The sequence below is a fragment of the Trachurus trachurus genome, assembly GCF_905171665.1.
Source record: "Trachurus trachurus genome assembly, chromosome: 22".
Taxonomy (NCBI): domain Eukaryota; kingdom Metazoa; phylum Chordata; class Actinopteri; order Carangiformes; family Carangidae; genus Trachurus; species Trachurus trachurus.
In genome coordinates this window covers 9,872,751-9,893,440 of record NC_139907.1, presented here as the reverse complement: position 1 = coordinate 9,893,440, position 20,690 = coordinate 9,872,751, and the positions used below count along the sequence as shown (strand labels likewise).

At 40.2% G+C, this 20,690-nt stretch overlaps 2 protein-coding genes across 2 annotated transcripts; one reads left to right on the top strand and one right to left on the bottom strand.

The window, feature by feature from the left end:
• Positions 1-3,601: 3,601 nt before the first annotated feature.
• On the bottom strand, positions 3,602-11,493 carry LOC311006019 (sex comb on midleg-like protein 4). The gene is made up of 8 exons (XM_083998633.1): positions 11,196-11,493; positions 7,746-7,982; positions 7,237-7,366; positions 6,913-7,113; positions 6,555-6,716; positions 6,241-6,465; positions 6,003-6,151; positions 3,602-5,880 (listed from the first exon to the last, which is right to left on the bottom strand). The coding sequence occupies exons 2-8, from the start codon at positions 7,974-7,976 to the stop codon at positions 5,755-5,757; spliced, it is 1,224 nt and encodes a 407-aa protein (XP_083854759.1). The 5' UTR covers positions 7,977-7,982; positions 11,196-11,493; the 3' UTR covers positions 3,602-5,754.
• Positions 10,867-20,100, top strand: afg1la (AFG1 like ATPase a). The gene is made up of 13 exons (XM_083998632.1): positions 10,867-11,006; positions 11,398-11,618; positions 12,579-12,630; positions 12,720-12,821; positions 15,748-15,878; positions 16,023-16,122; positions 16,437-16,495; positions 16,613-16,695; positions 16,805-16,875; positions 17,010-17,110; positions 17,531-17,671; positions 17,757-17,867; positions 19,030-20,100. The coding sequence occupies exons 1-13, from the start codon at positions 10,880-10,882 to the stop codon at positions 19,159-19,161; spliced, it is 1,431 nt and encodes a 476-aa protein (XP_083854758.1). The 5' UTR covers positions 10,867-10,879; the 3' UTR covers positions 19,162-20,100.
• The last annotated feature ends 590 nt before the right edge of the window (positions 20,101-20,690 follow it).

Here is a 20,690-nt window from a genome sequence, read left to right as displayed (position 1 = left end):
TGAGAATAATCACTGCTTGACACCAACATATGGTCCCCATCTCTGCAGCAACAGCAGCAGCAGCAGCAGCATGACAGCAGGCTGGACAGCTCCACCAACACCACCACCACCAACACCAGCAGCAGCAGCAGCAGTAGCTGTAGCAGAGGCAGCACTGCATTGGCTCAGGCCTTCCACAACAAACAGCACAAATGTGTCGCTGCAGCTCAAATCAATGCAAAACCACAGCCGTTCCCGTGCATCCCCCTGCGTGCGTGTCACATCACCAAACCTGACGAGCTATGGCTGCCTAATTATTACAGCCCACCGATCCGGGGCTTTAACATCTAAAAATGGGCTTCGGTGAATGACCTTGAGGACAAACGTTTTTTATGCAGGAAAATGACAAAACGAATATGTTTGATGTGTGTGAGCGAGCGAAAGCACAGACAGATACACACACACAGCACCGAGTGGCCGAGCCCGTGTGTGTGTTTTAGGGGAGTAAATATCCGCCGCATATTTCGCACAGGCCACAGGTACGAGCAGCTTGTTGTGCCCGAGCAGATGCTGCTTTATTTCACGCTTTGGGGCAACGACGTCTGAGTTAATGCTACTGAAGCTAACCGCCTCCTGCCGGAGCTCAGGCGGAGACGCTGCTGCTGCTGCTGCTGCTGCTGCATTCCGATGGAAACGACGCAGTGAGAGTATTTTTCACCAGAGCCACATCTCAGCTGCGCGCACCGGGGCGAGAAAACACGTCCAAAAAAAAAAAAAAAAAAAATCTCTCATGCAAACACACCTTTTTTCTTTCTTTTTTTTTTTTTTTAACCCACGAAGCAGCTGCTGCACCCTCCGTGCCACCGCAAAGCCACGTTAGCTGTGCACGTAAAAGCCAATTAATTACGCAAATCTTGGTGACATTTTCCCCTCCTCCTCCTCAAATGATCCCCTGACTGTCTTATTTCTGTTTTTTATTATTATTATTTATCTTGTCTCCAGGCAAAAATGCACAGGCTTTATTTTAAGGGATGCGCAGGTGCCCAGTGTGCCAGCCCTCCGCTCGATCCCATTCATCCAAACAAGAAGGAAAATATGAAACATAATGCGTGACACATTCACACGAACCGTCCGCCGCTCGCCGCATCCACACATCTGAACATCTAGCACGACATGTTCATCTTGCAAGGCGATCACTTTTCTTACCTTTTTTTCCACAGCCTATATTTGGTGATTCTCAATGGGAATCAATCTGCTCTGGCTTCTGCAAAGTACAGAAAACCCCCCCTCTTCCGATGGAAACGTTTGCCCAAAAGGGATTATTCTCAGCACTCGCTTCGCCTCCTTAAAAAAAAAAAGCACACACTCACACACGTCCTCCTCGCACACACATATGCACACGAACACCTCGCTAATGAAATTTCTGGATTTTCCCGACGTTATTCCAGATGAGGCGCAGCAGGGACCGATCCCACGCCAGTCTTTGGTTATGCGACTACAGGAGCGCGGCGTCACCCGTGTGCATCACAGCCTGATCATAAGTTCACTGTTGCTCTGCTGCTCCGTTTGGGTTCAGCTGCTCGATCCCGGCGCTGTATCACCGCGGATCCTTCATCGTGATGAGGATGGTCAGCCTGAGATTTCATCATCATCATCATCACCATCATCCCCATCATGGTCATGAGAAATTGACATTTTGGTTTATTTGGAAACAAAACAACAGATTGTGAGATGCGTCCAGATTTTATGCCACTGGTGGAGTAACTCATTGATCAGGCTTTTTGCAATCAAAAAAGGGGGGAAATGTTTTATTCCTATGGTCATTAAACGCCTCTTTTTGGGGCATACCAGGATTTATTGACTAAACCAGTGGCCCTTGAAAGCCCCTTGCTCACTGTGCGCATGGGGCCACAGCCAGGAGTCATGAATCAAGTCCCATCAGCCCCACCCCTCCAGAGATTTGACCACACACACACATACACCAAAAGACACAAAATCCACATAATTAATCTAAATTTATCACATTCATTCAGTTAACTGCACAAGTTTTATTTCCCCTGCACGAACATCTAAAGATTTATCCAAAGGCGAGGGCTAATTATTTAGCTATTCCCTGAGCTTTCAGTCTTATTCCCCTGTCTTCCTCCCATCATGTGTCCCCAAGGTCGTGAATGAATCTCTCTGCTCATTTACTGTAGATTCAGTTTCCAACGCGACGCCTCACTGCCAGGAAATACAAATCTGGTGGGACGGTGCTGGATCTTTTATTTGGTTGTTTGTATTTGGCTTATAAGAAAAAGTCCAGTTTATATAGCTATTTGTCTCTGAAATGCCAAAACCAGGCTATAAAATACACACCAAATGTTTGTGGATGAATGGGTTTTGGTTGTTGGTTGTTTTTTGGGTTTTTCAATGAATATTTGTTCAGGGATTTGTGCCACCTTAAGTGCTGCCAACTGGGCCCTGAATTAATGGCTCAAAATCTTGTTCCCAAGTCTGTTTGACTTCATCTTGTGCTCAGATGGTGCGGAAAATCAATATAACACTCTTTCATTAATTAAACAAAGTCAAACCTAAAACCTGAAGCCAGGTGTAGTTATTAGCACAGGGGGCTGAAAAGCATGTCGAGGTCATCACCTCAGTGTCCTCACCATAAAACTGACTTCAGTGCTTTAGAGACTGATTATGGGATTATAAATTTGTTTGGAAATGTGCGGATACACACTTCCAAAACACAAACTGATCACCATGATTATTCCTTATTGGTCTTAATTCATTAGATGATCTTATGACCCTTTGTGGCCTTTATGTTTAAAGGAACAATGTGACGTTTTTGTGCTGAGTTAGACAAGAATATCAACACATGATATTATATAAGGAGAATATAAAGTGTTAATTAGGCCTACATAAGGTTGATTTTATTCCCTTTTGATAGACCCAGGGTAAACATCTTTATTTAGCTTCATATTTACCAGAACAAAAATAATGTATTTCCCAAAATGTTAAACTATTGATTTCACACATATCATTGTTAATTAATAAAGTAATTCTTGTCTTGTCTTATCTTATCTTATCTTATCGTATTTTATCTTATCTTAATTATTTCATATTTCACAGAAAAACATGGGGCCAGGCAATTTTGTCAAACAATCAGAGGTTAATCTGGGTCTAGAGCGTCTTTTTTTTTTTGCCCTGTTGTTCCCAACATGACTAAAATCATTCCATCATATTTTAATGTTGCTAATAACTTGACTCAGTCTGGGTGAGGATGTAACAGGCCAGAGAGCATGTCATATTCCCCCAGTGTTTCTAATCTGCTGTAAAAAAGAAAAAGTGCTCCACATTTTTTCTGGGAAGCCTCTGGGAGACCCACAAGGACCCCCGGAGTTCCCTGGACGCCGGTTAAAGAGCCACAAATATAGGTCACCTTTGTTAAAACCGTTTCTTGAAGCACAGTTGACGCTCCCAGCCAAAATTATTATTCTCAGTTGTGAGGACCCAAATGCAAATCTGGATCCAACTGGGCTTCCTAAGTATAAAAAAAAAAAAAAAAAATCAAATAATGGTTTAGCGAGTCAAAGAAACCCAGCTCCCACACATAACGATCTGATTACTTGATTTTTTAATTTAATAATACTCACATACAGTACAGTGTACACATAAGATTTCCTTTTACATCTCACAAACACAAAAGCAAACAGTTAAATACATAGTTAACCTTTAGCACCAGCATAGAGTTCTGATCCACCCAACTTTCTCTAAAACTCTTATTCATAGTGATTTTCAAAATAAAACACCTTAGCTTGATCTCACTAGGCATGGCTTACATGTAATATCTTTACAGCAGCATTCACTTACAAAGGTTAATTGATTAAAAAAGGATGCATACTGTACACCAAAAGAGGTATACAAAAGCAATACTATATTATATACCCATTTACATGGCCGTTTAGGTTTTCTTAGTGTAACATTTAGGTGTTTCATGTGTTTTGACAACTTCCGTATCAACACTGATGCTCGATAAAAACATAGAAACATACAAAATAAAAAAACTGTCCTTATGAGTATACATGAAGAGCCTATGGAGATAATTGGCATGTAACAATCTTGCATATTGAAACATAAATATATCACGTTCACGATGCTCTCGTTTTTCTTTATATATACTTACAAGAGAGCTACTGTCTTTCTATGTTACGTTTTGTTTAGGTTATACTGTTTTTTGTTTTTTAAATATTAAAATTATAATAAAAAAGAATGAAAAATCCAATGGGAACATTACCTTTTTGTTACACAGTAATGTGAAAAAATAGTATCAAAATGATTTTCTAAATCTCTCAATCAAAGGCAATGTCGTATTTAATGCACCATTTCAGTGTTATCTGTTATACATTTCCTGTCAGATGATATATTTATATGTATATCATATATATGAAGGTTTGTGAGACAAAATGTTTTTTTACACTTCTAAACTTCTGTTAAAATGTGTTTGGTGGATTTTTTTTTCCACAATCTGAATGTTTTTAGTTCAAAATCTGTGCCAAAAGTGGAATAATTTAAGGATGAGAGAGAGAAAGAGAGGGGGGGTGAATTCTAAATTATCACTAAATGACATCATGGAAATCTTCAAAAGACAAAGAAGAAATCTGTACCAAGAGGACCCAGCTATGGCCGTTTTAGTGTGTGGATCCCAAAGTGTAAGAGCCCCCCGCTTCCTTTAGGATCCCCTGAAGTGAGGGGCGTCACTTTCCTTTTCATCACTGTTTTCATTCAGAGTTCCTCTGCTCAACACTTTAAATTGAATTGAACCAATATTTCTATAACAACGTATCAAATGATTGTGATTGTGAAAGCTGTCACGTTATGTGATAAACCTACAGAGAATTATCACCTGAATTTGCAGCTCCGCTCAGCTTCACGGAGCTTAATAGAGAGTTTCCAGTTCGCCGTTTAATCCACAACTTGACAGTTCTGGTTCATTTGCTGCTCTTAGCATCCTTTTTTTTAGCGAGAGAGCACCAAGCAGCAGGCAGACACAGAGCAAGATATGAACAAGATATTTCCAAAAACAGAGCTAAACAAGACTCAATGTTGTACTTACATTCACCAGGTGGTCAGCTAACAAGTTCAGAAACCAATTAATGATATGACAGGAAGGCGTTTGTTGTTTTGTTTCCACTGCCCCCAAATTGCCCGAAAGTTTGTTATTGCATGTTTGAATAATGTTACTGTAGAAAAATAAATAAATAGCTTAATTATCTTTCATATAATGTGTTATTTGTGAAAGTCTAGAATATTATAAAGTACCACCTGGTTGATGTACAAAATGTTGGAAAATTTATCATTTTTGTTAGCCCTATCCTGTCAAGTTGGAGTCGGCTCTATCCCCACTACTCCAATTTTTCACTTTCTTGTTTAAATGTAAATGTTAGTTACAAAAGAAATCTAATCAGTCCACTGATGCCTGAACCTTTGCCTCGTTGTGTGTCTTTAAAATGCATTAAACAGAGAGTTACTGTCCTGTTTCCTCCTCATTCTGATCAAAAAGCAGTTGAATGGACTGTAAAAGTAGTAGCTTATTTGCTTTTGTTTGTTTATGGCAGAAAAGGAAGTGACAGCCACTCTCACTTTCTGTTAGGGGAACCAAAAGAAAGCGACTCACCTCATGCCCAGGGACCAAAGACCTGAGGTCCCCAGACCACCAAACCCTACTCAAACACGCTCTTGGATTCAACCTTGGGAGGAGATACATACAGTATATATCATGGAGGGTTTTCAGAATTTAGTCTGCTTTAGTTTGTCGATGTGGTAGCAAAGCTTCAAGGCCGGCCCCAGCTTCAGTCCGAGGTACTTCATGATCATGTCGCTCTTCAGGAGTAACAAAGCGTTTCCGTCAATCTCCTGAGAGAAGGATCGGTGAGGAACAGGTTGACCAACCATGGTGAATAAATTCAACTGGATATACAGTACGAACTGATCAAACCAAATCAATTCAAAGTGAAGCAACAACAAAGTGGACTTACATGTTTTCTGAAGACGTCTGCATGGGGGCCGAGAGCCTGGGGGTCTGCGTCCCTGATGAACCAGACGACGTCTTCCACAGACCAGGTGGATGGGTCCTTATTGGGTGGAGCTTTGGACTCCTGGGACTCTGGGGATGCATTATAACCACCTGGAGGACCAAAGGTAAGGAGAGGAGCTTCACTTTTTGAAATAACCATGGACACAACCTTGTTTTTTTGTTTTTTTTGCTTTTCTCACCTGTCCTGTTGCTTTCTGGGAACGTGTTGGGGCTGGTGGACGACTGCCTGCACATGCTCATGGAGGCCGAGCCGTTGGAGAACTGCTGTGATGAACGAAACCCGTAGGAGGACTTTGGCGAGTAGGACGAGCTTATGGAGCTGAACGCGGAGTCGCCGGGGTCCACGGAGTAGCGTTTGCCATCCGACTGGTCTAAGTGGTAGTCCTCGGCCATGGACGTTTCAGCTGAAGACAAGATCAGAGTCAAAAATTAGCAGGAAAAGGTCGTTTTATATCGGCACAGTAGCTTCTGTTTCTACTGAGCTTCTAAGTACCGTCTGACTGGTAGGAGCCACCACTGTGCTGGGTAATGGGCTGATCACTGAAGAGGTTTTCACAGTGCAAGCTGCGACAGAGTTTCTTCAGAAAACGAAGCACATAGTCGATGCTGTTCACCACGGGGAGGCTGAGAAGATGCTGCTTCCCATCAAAGGTGGCTGGAAGAGCAAGACAGGGAGACCACTTGAAACGACAGGACGGTTTGGAAAACAAATTTGCACAAAATGAGGTCATTAAACTTTTGCTAATGGCTGTGTTTTCTCAGTTCCACCTCAGGTAAAGTGGCGAGAAATTTAATTGAAGGGTATTAAACAAACAGAAAAACAACACCTGAGGGGGGTCTTTGTACAACACCTGATATTTTTTCTCCCCCGTAGCCTTGCGTGAGGAGGGTGAACACCGTTTTCTGCTGGAAGGCGCTGTCGATGCAGCCTTGGACGGCCTGCTGCAGCACCACCGAGGGTCTGTCGGGTCCAAAGTGATCGGGGAGCTGCTGGATCTTCTTCCTGTCCAGGTTGGGGCCCGTGTTGGCCTGCTTGTTGATGTAGATACAGACTAGTGGAGGACAAAAACAGGTAAAGAAAAAAAATCAGCAAAAAAACAGCAGAACGAGGGAGGAAAGTAGAAAACCAATCCAGGCTGAGGTTAAAATCCAAGAAAAGGTGTTTGGTGTCGTACCTGTGAGCACCTGGGGCGTGGCAGAGTGGGGGATGGTGGCGGCATCCTGAGGGATGGAGCTCATATCGGGCTCAGGGGTGCTGCTGGGGGGAGAAATAGCCAACGGTGTCATCACCATCCTGGGTTTCAGCTGTTAGAGAAAGAGAAAATGTTTTTGCATTCCTATGTGTTTATTTTTTGGGGGTGTAGACTATTTATTCATGCATATTAAATGATGCAAGGAGAATCACTGGGGATATGAAATCTGTATAGATTATTAGTTTTTAAGCTGCAGATGCTGAGATTTGGATAGAAATGTAGATATCTCTAATAACAACCTCCCCCTGACTACAGCAGAACAAAGCCTCCCAGATGTTGCACTGGGGTCCCACAAAATCTGAAGGGCATGGAGCCGGTGTGTCTCTGTGTACACATGCATTTTTAAACACACTGCATCCACACACACACACACATTTAACACCCCCCCACCCTCCCCACCCTCTCTCTCTCCACCCCCCAATCTGGCTGACCTTGAAGCCCGGCTTTCTCCCCCTCTTCTTTGGCACTTTGAGTGGTGGGAGCGAATCGGGGTAACGATTAGGAAAATCCATCTTGGCGACATTGCGGAGCGGGGGTCTCCCTCTCTTCCTGCCCGGTATCTTCCCCGTCTGGCTGGGGATGAAGGAGGGAGCCACTGCAGCTGATTGCATTTCACTGTTGTTGCCGTCTGATTTCTGTGCCGTTGCTGCAGGTACACTCATTTGGAGCTGGAGACAAAGGAAAACGAAAAAAACAAAAAAACAAAAAACACAAAAACTGAGCTGAGGCGAGAGAAACGCATCAAAAACATGCACTTTACTTACACATCAAATCCTCCTGCTCAGCAGCTACATATCAGAGCAGCATTAGCATCAATATAGAGCAGACACAGAGGAAGCAGAATGGCTTTTGGCAACGGTGTGCAACGGCAACATCCAAACACTAACACACTGACTGACTGACTGACTGCAGAAGACTCGGATGAGCAATGCGGTGAGAGGAGCTGAATTTAGCCGAGCAGCACTATAATAATAATCGAGAAACACAAAAGGCAGCCATGCAAGAGCTGTGGAGGAAACAGCACCTCCATCCTGCACTGATAGCACAGCAATAAACCTGAGAGAGAGAGAGAGAGAGAGGGGGAGAGAGGAAGAGGGAGGGAGAGAGAGAGAGAGAAGGAAGGAGGGGGTGTCTATTACCTGCTATCTTCTAATTGTGAAAGCCCAAGAGCCAAGCCTTTAGTTTTAAATCCCAGGAGCCTAAAGGTAGCTATAAAGCTAAATCCCTCACAATGCAGGGAAAACCATCTTGATCTTCCTGTATGAGGCTTTATCCCTCGTCTCCTTTTTTTGGTTACACACTGCTGCTGCTGCTGCTGCTGCTGCTGCTGCTGCTATTACTGCTGCTGCTGCTGCTCGGCACACAGGCTGCAGACATCTCATTAGACTAATGCATTCAGCAGTGGGAGAGGGAGGGGGATATTGACTTCACCATGGCTACCCAGCTATGAATTACCATTACGATGACAGCGTCCACCCTAATCTTTAAAAAAAAAGAAAAAGAAAAAAGAAGAAGAAGTATATAGCAACAATAAAAGAAACATGTGGTTCATCTCCCATGCAGCAGCAGCAGCAGCAGCAGCAACAGCAGCAGCGGCATTACAGCTAAACCAGGATGAAACCAAGCTGCAATTTATACCATTAAAATTATATTGTTCATAAGCTCACATTTGTCAAAGGATACAGTATGTAAACAAATGTTAACCCATCAGCAGGCACTCACCATCCAAAACAGATGTGGAGATGTGGAGTATCCCTACGCTCCGTGCTGTGTTTCCTATATTTTGCCTGCTTCCAATAGCAGAGCACGGATCTCAAAGCGAGGCGGATTCCACTGTAATAGTGTATATATGTATGTGTGTGTGTGTGTGTGTGTGTGTGTGTGTGTGTACAACAGAGAGAGACAGAGAGCGAGTGACAGTGTGTGTGTGTGTGTGTGTGTGTGTGTGTGTATGTGTGTGTGCATTAAAGAGAGGGAGAGAGGGGGAGAAGGGCTGCTCTGTTGTCATGGCAACAAGCCTGTAAGCCCTGGAACACCCTGACCGTTGTCTGCCATGTTTTGTCTGCGGCTCAGTGCGATGGAGGTATAATTAGAGCACTTCTGCCGTTAATCATAATGAGAATATTAATCAAACTATTATTATAGCAAATTATTATTTTACATTTGTTAATATATTATTTAATTTTTTTTCCTCTTTAGTTGTGGGTTTCTGAGTGTTTTTGTGCGCTATAAATGTCTTTTTGGTCACATTTTTTGCAGCTTTTATTCTAATTTGTTTGATATTTTAAATTATTTCATAAGAAAAAATGCCAAATCTTTGTTGTTCCCAGTGTCTCAGATATGTTGCTCCTTTTCTTTATCATACATGAGGGTAAACTGAATATGTTTGTTTGTTTTTTCAAACAAAACAAAGCATCTAAACCTGGAGCTGTGGCAGATGATAACAGGCGTTCACTATATTAATCAACAAAATAGGGTAACTAATGATGATGATAAAAAATAACCATCACTCCCAATTGATCATAAACACTCACACTGCACCTGCTTTGTAGTTTAGGCTGAAGGATTAATCTAGAAAATAATTGTGGGCTTAATCAATAATGAGAACAGTCATTAGCTGCAGCCCTGGATTCATTATTCACATCGCTGTTATCAGATATTAAATCTTATAATATTAGAGCTGACACAAAAACATCAATCAGAAACCTCAGACTCATTTTTCATGGAAAAAATGGCAAAATATCATTTCATTCCCAATTTTCAGATGTGATACTATGCTGCCCCTGTAGAATTAAAAGATTTGTTTATGAAATAAAGTGACAGGACGTTGTAGCCTTAATAATTTACCTATATTATCTATTGATGAATTTATGTGCTGCCAATACACAATTCATCCTCATTATGGTGGTTATGATGCAACTGTATTGTACTTTTTCCAAATAAGTAGGATTTGGTCATTGTTCTGTTTCTATTTAAGGTAGGCTATTTCATACCTTAGACACAATTATATTCAATTTTTGTATTTGAATCTTATATTTGCAATACACTTTGCAATGTACTGTTATTCAAATGTCCCTGCAAATCCATTTTTATCAGGTTTTAGCTTTTTTTGCCAATATATTTTTTCAGTCCTGTGTAGAGCTGTTTGAAATGCTTTGTTGTTATCGTTGTTTCCTTGCTTTACCAGCTCTGTTTATATATTTTGTGAATGTACTTTTTTCCAAAGTTATTTCTTTGTGTTATGTTGTGTTTTTTTGTACTTGTGCTCATTTAACAATCTGTATTTCTTGTTCTTCTTTGCACTGTACACCAACTCAGATGCCATGTTTATGTATAGAAAGCTATTCTTATTCTGAATCTGATCATATTCATCATCACAATTTCAATTATTCAATTATTATATCAATTATAAGAAAACTGCTTGTTATAATTTTATCATAACCCTGTTTTTGTGTTATATTATTATTATTAATATCTATGTGGTCTCAGAGAAATGTCGCCTCCTGCTGGCTCCCGTGTTCGTGTGTTTGTGTCTTTGTTAATAAAGTTACGTTTTGAAACCAAGATGGCGGTGCGCGTACCGCTGTCTTTAAAAATGTCACCCTCAGCTTTACTGGGCTTAAAGTGCTTATTTACGGAGCAATATTCCTCCAGAAAACTGATCAAATCTTTAACGGAGCTCTGCAGACGAGGTGAGACGAGTTTTTGGTGAGTCGCTGTCACGGTTTAAGCGTTAAAAGTGTTCGTTGCTGTGCTGTAAAGAGGCTAAAAGTCGACCTAACGTAAATCTTTCATTTTTAATTTCACACTTAGCTTAGTTCACATTCTCACAACATACTCAAGCTTTCTCGCAATTAATTGACCTGTTTTTACAAACTCACCTTGTTATTTTGTTATTATCCACCGGGTTTCTCCCCCAGTCAGCTGTCACACCGTAGTAGCCGTCTTTGCTAACCTTTGGTCTTCGTCCACTGGAGCGACATTATCGTAGCTTTCCGCATCAATAATCGGACATGTGAGTTGTAAAAAGACGAGCTGAAACACCCCGTATTGTCTGTTTTGTTGTTGTTATAATTTCTAAAGGATACTCCGTGAAGACCCAGCAGAAGCAGGCGGTGGTAGAGGAGACTAGTGGTGGTGGTGGTGGTGGCGGCTTCAGCAGCCCCCTGGATCACTACTCCGGGCTGATCCGGGATGGGACGCTGCGGGAGGACGAGCACCAGAGCGCCGTGGTGCAGAAGCTGGACGAGCTGCACAAAACACTCAGAGGATACAGCAACACGCCGACGTCCATCTTCTCCAAGGTAAACACACGATCGAGTCACGAGTCACGGCGTGTCGAGATGATGATGCTTTCAATGCTTCCGTGCATAAAGTTGTATTTAAAAAACACTGAGGAAAAATAGTCCCTTTAATCAGCCAATCGATTAATCAGTCAAACTTTGTGTGCAGCGCATTAAAAAAAAAAAAAAAACTTTATTGCAAAGCTTCTTTAATTGCAATAGCAATCTTTCCAATCTCTTTGCATCTTTGTGCAATTTTATGCAAAGTATATACTCACAAAGTAAACAACAAAAATTATAGTCAAACTGAGGTTTTTTAGGGTCTCTGAGAGAGAGAGTAAGAAAAAATAGAATAAAATAGAATGAACTAAATGAAAATAAATAAATTAGATAACAAATTATCTAAATAACTATGAGTAAATGAAAAGGGAAGTGCTGGTGTTCATGTGTTCATGTGTGTGCATGTTGGAGGAGGTCCACTTAGTTCAAATCCTTAATTTGATTAAATATGTCCACTGTTTTTATCCGCCTTTCTTTACAGTATATCTTGTGTGCAGCACTTTTGTTCCAGGGTTGTGCAGTTCAAAGTGCTTCACAGATTACTGATTAACTTAATATATAACATACACATATATAAGCCATTACTGACTAGTAATTCTAATAGTGTTGATTCTGGAGCAAAAGAACAAGCCTCTCTTCAAATATTATTGCACCATTAATTGTACAATAGTTTGTGCTCCCAACAGTGTCGGTGCCTAGTAACCCCTGGTGTCACAGCTCTCAGATATTTTTAGACTGCCTTGCAGACTCAGCATGTTTAATGATCTACCCACAGATGTTCAAGATCCGGGTTTTGTTTAAATAACTTACTCACCCTAATCTCATTGAATTTGTAAAAGAGGAAAACTTGGAGTTTCTGTTGATGTTGAATAAAATATCAGAATGGGTTTTTATTTATTTTTTCTCCTTCATATCTTGCAGTTTTTCACAAAACCCAAACCTCCTAAAGGCTACTACATCTTTGGTGATGTTGGTAAGGAGCATATACAGTCTAATTTCTCTCTACCAAGTTTGTATTTTGTGTCTTAATTTGATTGTCTGACATAGGTTTTTTTTTTTCAGGCACAGGAAAAACTATGGTCATGGACATGTTTTATTTACACGTGGAAACTGAAAAGAAAAAGAGGGTTCATTTCCACGGCTTTATGTTGGACGTGCATAAAAGTGAGTATGCTTCATATACAACAGTCACAGATATGAAGCACTTTTCAGAGTTTAGGAATATGAGTAGATTCTTGTTGTTGTTCATTTTCTTTGCTCGTAACGGCCACTAGGGGGCAGAAAAGTCAGCTGAGTAATGAATGAATGAATGAATGAATGAATAATTGAGTTATGTTCCAAAAGGTGGAATTTGCGCAGTTTGGTGCAGCAGGAGGTCAAACAAAGATCTGTTTCCTTAAATTTAGCACAAATTTGGGTTTTTAAAGAAGGAACCTGGTTCATATTTCAGTGGGTGAGATCACAGAGACCTCGGTTAATACTGAGTTTTCACTTCCTGAAACAGAAATCACTTCATAATTTTATCCAACAGATATCTTTTCCAATATTACCCCTAATGATTCATCGGAGAAACAGAGGACAGCAACACTGATCTCTGTCCATATGACAATCAGCCTAGAATAAAATCTAGTTCTCTGCACTGAAACATTCACGGAAATTAAAAACAAATCTGTGCCGAAATTTAAAATTATGATCGATCGCACTGGCAGGAGATTCCTAACAATCACTGTCAACAGCTCATTGGACACTGTGTGAATATTTCAGTGGACATAACCAAAATTCACTCAGTTTTAACTCGGGTGCAATTTCAAAAACAAAACACCCAAATCATTTATCTGGTACTGATTCAGATTCTAAACTACAGTCATAGGTTTGGAGGTAAACTTGTGTTTTATCAGTTTAATTTGCAGCTGGATAAATATTAAAAATGTGAATTAAAACAAACAAAAAACCGATGGATTCCAGCTCCATCGTCCATTAATGAAATCCAGGCCTGCTAACAAGCCAGTGGATGACACTGACTGAAATGCAAATAGTCGACTCTTTTCTATGGCTCAAGGTCTTTCTCGGCTGCTACTGAGTGTTTTTTAACGTGCACTTTCACTCATTAATATTTTGTAACTTTACTAAATTAAAATGGAGCTCTGGCTCTTTATTTGTGTGTTGCCATGGTGAATGGTGGTAGTATCCGAGCTTCATTCATTGATGGCCCTTTTTTCTTTTCTTTTCCACCCTCACACTTGACTCACATGCTCAGAGTTGATTGAGCCGACTCTGATCAGCTGCTCTGGAAATGAAAACTCATATCTTAGGATTCATTATCTTGTGAGTCAGGGTGAAGTTAACCATCTCCACCATCTGCATCCTCCGTTAACTGGATGTAAAATTATTTTTTGTCCTTGCTAGTTGCTAGTGTACCATCAACCTTTAAACACCTTTTTTTTAAAATCTCTATTGTATCTGTGCTTTAAGTAATTTGTCTTTGAGGCAGAATTTCTACCAGCAGGTGGCGACACTGTCTGCTCTGTACTCATTTAGCCAACCCATTAAAGGGATAGTTCACCCAAAATTCAAATTTCACTCATTATCTACTCACCCTCATGTCAACTAAGAGCTGTGAGAATTTTCAGAGTCCTCCGTGCCTTCTCAGAGTTACAGTGGGGTCCGTGCAGCAGTATTTGTCCATATAATGGTTGTGAATGGATACCAACTTTCTTCTTCCAAAAGGACACATCAAAAAACATCCAAATACCTCCATACTGCTCGTCTGTAATGTCCCTCTTGTATTGAAGCCCCGACATGAGAAATTGTTCCGAAAAAAATTAAATAAGTCTATATTTTAAAGGGACAACGAGGAGTTTTGGAAAAGCGAAGCGTTTTCACACTACATTTATGAGCCTCCGCGCGCACCGTAAAATTCTTTTGACCGGCGCAAGACGGACTCATGTTTTCATTCATCAAGAATTAAAGTCAGAGGTTCAAAGAGGATCACATACCGTCGTAGTTCCGACCATAAACGGTGATTCAGCTGCGTTATTCTCATGACTCGTTGCGAAACCGAAAGTAAAAAACGCTGGTCGGCTCGACCAACATTTCCGCCACCACTAATAATAACAAAATAACGATAGAGACAGAACGATATATTTATCGAAAATGGGCCCATTAACAAGTGTGGGTAGCGTAGATTCATCCACATTAACGTGAGACTTTTTTATAACTGAATAGAAACTCCTTGTTGTCCCTTTTAAGCTTGTTTGTAGTGGAAGCTCCCAGTGTCTCAGTTCACTGCTCTTCCTGTGTCAGTGCAAATCTCGCGTGATTTTGCACTGACCGGCGGAACAATTTCTTTGGATGGTTTTTGGTGTGTCTTTTTGGAAGAAAGTTGGTATCCATTCACAACCCTTATATGGACAAATACTGCTGCACGGACCCCACTGTAACTCCGAGAAGGCACGGAGGACTCTGAAAATTCTCACAGCCCTTAGTTGACATGAGGGTGAGTAGATAATGAGTGAAATTTGAATTTTGGGTGAACTATCCCTTTAAGGCCTGTCTGTGGTAACAAACATGCCACAAAATCAGCAGCTCTGTGCAGGCCAGTTTGCTCCTGTGCATCCTCATTACACCCCTTAAAACCAAATCCACCTGTTACAGCGGTGGTATAATTGAACAGTTGTGTTGCAGAGTAACATAAATTATTAACAGGTGTTTATTTGGGTACAGCGTTTAAATGCATGAGTCGCCAGATGCTATATTCAAAGTATGTAGAATAATGCAGAGCTGTGGTTGCCCAACTGAGCCTATATTTCCTGTTTAGTTCCTTTCAGTTTTGTTGCATTTCAGCCAATGCATATGTGTTGTCTTGTAAATGCAAACTGCTGACAGAGCATTTCAAACAGCTGCAGTGAAACCTTAAAACTTCTGAATCCTCCAAGTCTCAAAACCAGTTGGTTCCTTGATAAAAGTTAACAATGACCGGCAATGTGTAGCAGTTATTTATTGTATTGAAAATATGCCAATTTAATGATTCATTCTTAACATTGTGTCATTTATTTTTTTTACTTAAATCACACACGTCTTTGTTTTTCAGGGATCCATCGGCTAAAACAGAGTATGCCAAAGCGGAAAGCAGGGAAAATGGCCAAATCCTATGACCCCATTGCTCCAGTTGCTGAGGAGATCAGCGAGGAGGCCTGTCTTCTCTGCTTTGATGAGTTTCAGGTATTGATCCACAGTGCCTGTGATGGAGTCAGATAGTTTTATAGGAGTCTGGTATTCTCTGCACACTTTTTTTTTGGTGTGTGGCTGCTCTGAGCTTCAGCAGTGTTGTACTCAAAGTGAATTTATTTCTAAAATGCATTTCAGGTCACTGATATCGCCGATGCCATGATTCTCAAGCAGCTTTTTGAGAATCTGTTTAGGAACGGAGTCGTTGTTGTTGCCACTTCTAATCGTCACCCTGAAGGTAAGAAGGAAGTGTCATAATACATGTATATTAGGACAACTTGAAATATTTCAATCTTTTCTCTCTTTGTTCTACTTTTTTTTTTTTTTAATGCATCAAAAATTCAATGTAGATCTTCAGTTCATTTTGTATCTATTCTCCACCGTGCAATTCGCTTCAGTATGATTTTAAATGTAACATAAATATACCATCTGTGCATCTTTTGCATCAAGATTTATGTTTTAACGCTTTTTTAAAAACAGTTTCAGAGTTTCAAATTTCAGTATCTATGTAAAGCCAATGTAAATAAAATCTTATTTCTCATCTTCCTTCAGACTTGTATAAAAATGGGCTGCAGAGAGTCAACTTCGTGCCTTTTATTGCCGTGTTGCAGGTATGAATGCAGAGTTCCTTTTTTTTAACTGAAAATCAATGATTGTGACGCGCATATTGAAATCTCTTTTTATAAATATCTAAGATGCTCCTATTGTTTATCATTGTTCTCGTGCAGAACCACTGCCAAACTCTTCGTCTGGATTCTGGGATAGATTACCGCAAGAGAAACAGACCCTCTGCTGGAAAACTCTATTTTCTGTAAGAAATCCTTCCTGTAAAGCATTTACTAAAAGCTGGCAATTGATCCATCATATTAATATGCTTTTTATTTTTTTAATTTAATATTTCCCTGTTACACTTACTGCAGCTCCAGTGAGCCTGATGTAGAGGCAACACTCGACAAGATGTTTGATGAGCTGGCTTTTAAGCAGAATGACAGTAAGTGCACTTCTGGATAATACTTGACTTAATTCAACTGATCTGATGTGTAATTTGGATGTTATTTTATTATTGTCATAATTTATTTTTATAGAACAGAAATGACAACAAACTAAACTACATTTCCTCCACAGTAACACGACCAAGAGTTTTAAACGTTCACAACAGAAAAGTCCGTCTGAACAAAGCTTGTGGGACCATCGCAGACTGTACGTTTGAGGAGCTGTGTGATAGAGTAAGTCTCTCCACTCTTCTCTGTTTTTAATTACAAACTGTGCATTTGCTACATCTAATCTTTGTTCTGTGTATGTAAATGAGTTGCTTTGTTGTATTTTTTTCAGTTGCATCACAGAACTCAGGTTTTTGCTCACATTGTCAGCACGATAGCACTGATGTTAAAATGCAAATTTTTCATAAATAACAAATTGGTGTGGACTCAGGAGAACAGGGAGAGCCCTGTTCAGCCTCAGTCTGTTTGGATTGTCTCACAACACTGGGAACTCAACCAGAAAATAAAGTTCAACAGGTTTGAGCAGTTCTTGGTTGTGTGTCTCGGTGATTGACTGATTTATGACATGATGCTGCTTTTCCTATAACAGATGTTGTGGTTTGAATGAAAAAACACATACATAGTGTTTGTACGTGAATGTTTCAGCCTTTAGGAGCCAGTGACTACTTGGAGATGTCCCGGCTCTTCGACACCATCTTCATTCGACACATTCCCCTGCTCACGGTGAACAAGAAGACGCAGGCCCGGCGCCTCATCACGCTCGTGGATGCTCTCTACGACCACAAGGTACGCTGCACTCACGTCACTTGCGTGCACATTTCAAAACAAACAATTTAATGAGGATTTAACCGTCAGTCGTCTCCTATTTCAGGTGCGGGTGGTGATTCTCGCCGACCTCCCTCTGGAGGACATTTTCGTGCACGACGGGGATCACAGTCACGACGAGGGCCACATCCTGATGGACGATCTGGGGTTGAAAAGGGTAAGAGGAGCGGTGTGACTCTTTTTAAACAGCTAAACCAGTTTTTCATGTTTGGGTGTGTGTGTGTGTGCTCTCACCTGTAAAATGTAGATAATTAGGCTGGTTGAGGATTTTGGCCGTTAGAGAATGCAGCAGCAGAGAGAAAGTCAGTCCATCGTGTTAACCAATACTTCAGTCTTTCACTGAGTCTTTATAATTTCTTTTACATCAAGTAAGATGGTAAACTTCTACAGTCCCAAAATTAGGTTTTACATTAATCATAGAAAATAAGTACATGATCTCTTAACATTTTCAAAACTGCACCTGGATTTCTTTTTTTTAATCACACATGATAATAAATAAGTGAGTGCAGAAGTTATTTTTGCAATATCCTGCTGCATAACTAATAAACAAATGGGAATAGAAATGTATCTTGCATGAGTTTCCATTTTCTTAATACCAGTGCTCCCAAAAGCCTTCGTCTGATTTGCGTCATTATAACGCTGCTTTATTTTTAGAAGTAAAATCTGCATCTATGGAAACTGCAGTGTTAAATTGACTCACTCCATTTCTTCCACATTTTGACGTTAAAACACCGACTGATTATAACGTCTCAGGCACAAGTTTCCCCAAACTTTCTTTTTTTAAATTCTTTTAATTTCATTTGTAAAATAAATAAATAAATATATAGTGAAGATTAAATGTTGAGGGCGCCCCGCTTGTTTAGGGATTGACGTGCCGACCATGAACTCAAACGACCCAGGTTCAAGTTCCACCCCAGGGAACTCTGTTGCGTCTCTCTCTCCCTCGTTTCCTGTCGTCTCTCTACTAACATTATCTAGTGTCTCAAAAATGTTTAAAAAATAGTTTTTTTTTATGTGGGATCAGATGGACAATTGACGCAACATCAGAAAAAAACATGGAAGCATCAAAACAAAGCCATTAAGGAGCAACAGAAGAAAGATGTGTAAATATTTAGAGACTCAAGAGTGTCTGAGACTTTGCAAGGATAAAGAATAAAGATTTATAAACAGTGATTATTGTATTGAATTCCTCTGAGATAATGTATAGCTATTCGTTTGATGCCTTTTTATGTGAAGCAGTGCATGTCACCAAAAGAACCACGCATCCTGAGTTTGACTAAACAATCTGATTTTGGGTTTAACCCCCTGTGGCCTGACAGGAAGAAGCCAGCAGTCTGTCCATCTTCAGCGGGGAGGAGGAGAGGTTCGCCTTCCAGAGGACGGTGTCTCGACTCACGGAGATGCAGACTGAACAGTACTGGCTGGAAGGCGACAGAAGTGCGCAGGTTTAACATTTAGGAAAGGTGGATCGTGTTTCACCAACATCCACACTACATACGTTTTACTCCTCTCTGCCAAACACAGTCCAGACTGAACCGTAACTCCCGCTCATCTTATCCAGCACAAAGCCAGAGGGACTGCTCCGCAATGTGTTCATGCGTGTGCGTGCAAATGTTGTACAGAGAATATTTATTGATATCTTAAGGCCTTTTATGACTTTATTGCGACGTTGCACTTTACAGATGATTTTTAGGATGAACTTTAGGGTGTCATATTGCTTTTAACTCGGTATCAGATAGTGGTCCAACTGTATTTACTTTTATGAATCTGTGGGAAGAAGCTTGATGGCTTTGGGAAAAGGATCAAAAAATTGGATCACATGAAGATTTACGTGACATTTTAATGTATCTCTTTTGAGATACAACATATTTTTTTGGAAATCTAATGCATCTCAATGAGTTATATGTGAGTTAACAAAAAATCTAAATACAGTGGCAGGAGACTGGTGTTTGAAGCTTGGTGTTTATTTCTGATGATTCATGTGAACAGATGTACTTAACAATAACATTTGGCTCCAGCGATCAGTGGGTTTTTTTCTTGTTTTTTTCATTTGCAGGATGAAAAGAAAACATAAAAGATATCGCACAGTGTTGTAGTGTACATATCGCATCTATAGTTTCATGCAGTTGTCTTGAAACCAGGTGTGGGAGCTGGCTGATGTTTGACTCGTCGTCTGTTTATAAGAATCTGTTTTTCTTTATCTAAATCTGCATATGCTTTACAGACACGAGACTGTGTGGGAAGTGAAAGTGAGAGAAACAACTTCAAAGTTTATCTCCTGTACAAACAAAAGTATTATCAGTGCACAGAGGTGGTGCCATTTTATTAAGTGCAATCAGGTGGTGAATTTACAGAAAGTATAAATCAGGCACTTTAAATCCTGACGCTACTGCAGGTGTTTGAACCACACAGGAAACTTAACTACAACTACCAGTCATTTTAGTAGTAGTAGTGTTACAGCATATCTCACTATGATTAAGATGATGATTATGACATTAAGAAGATATTTTTGTCTATGTACACGCATTTACAGTATGTGTAAAAGCATATCCTCATCATGTGGTTGGTTCCCTTTCAAAATCAATGTCAGTCACTCATGATGAGTTGTCATGAGGTAAGTAGTAAATGTCACAGCTGTTGGTTGTGATACAACAATTGATATTTTTGTCCATTTAATAGGCTCCTATATTATTGTACTGTATTATATTGAATTATTACTTAAGACAGGTCCTTTTAAAGCAAGATCAAGGTGTGTTTGTTTTTCAATCTGATACCTTTTGAACAACGAATTAATAATTGCAGAGCGGATTCAGGATTTCTCCAATAGAATATTAATTCTAACAAATCTGTGGATAGAATAACCATTTTCAATTTTGATATCACAATTCTGACACCAATGTAAGATGGGATCCTCAACAAGTACAGGTAAGTACAGGTGTTTATTTAAGTCAAATAACACTGTCTCTGGCAGTAATTTGGA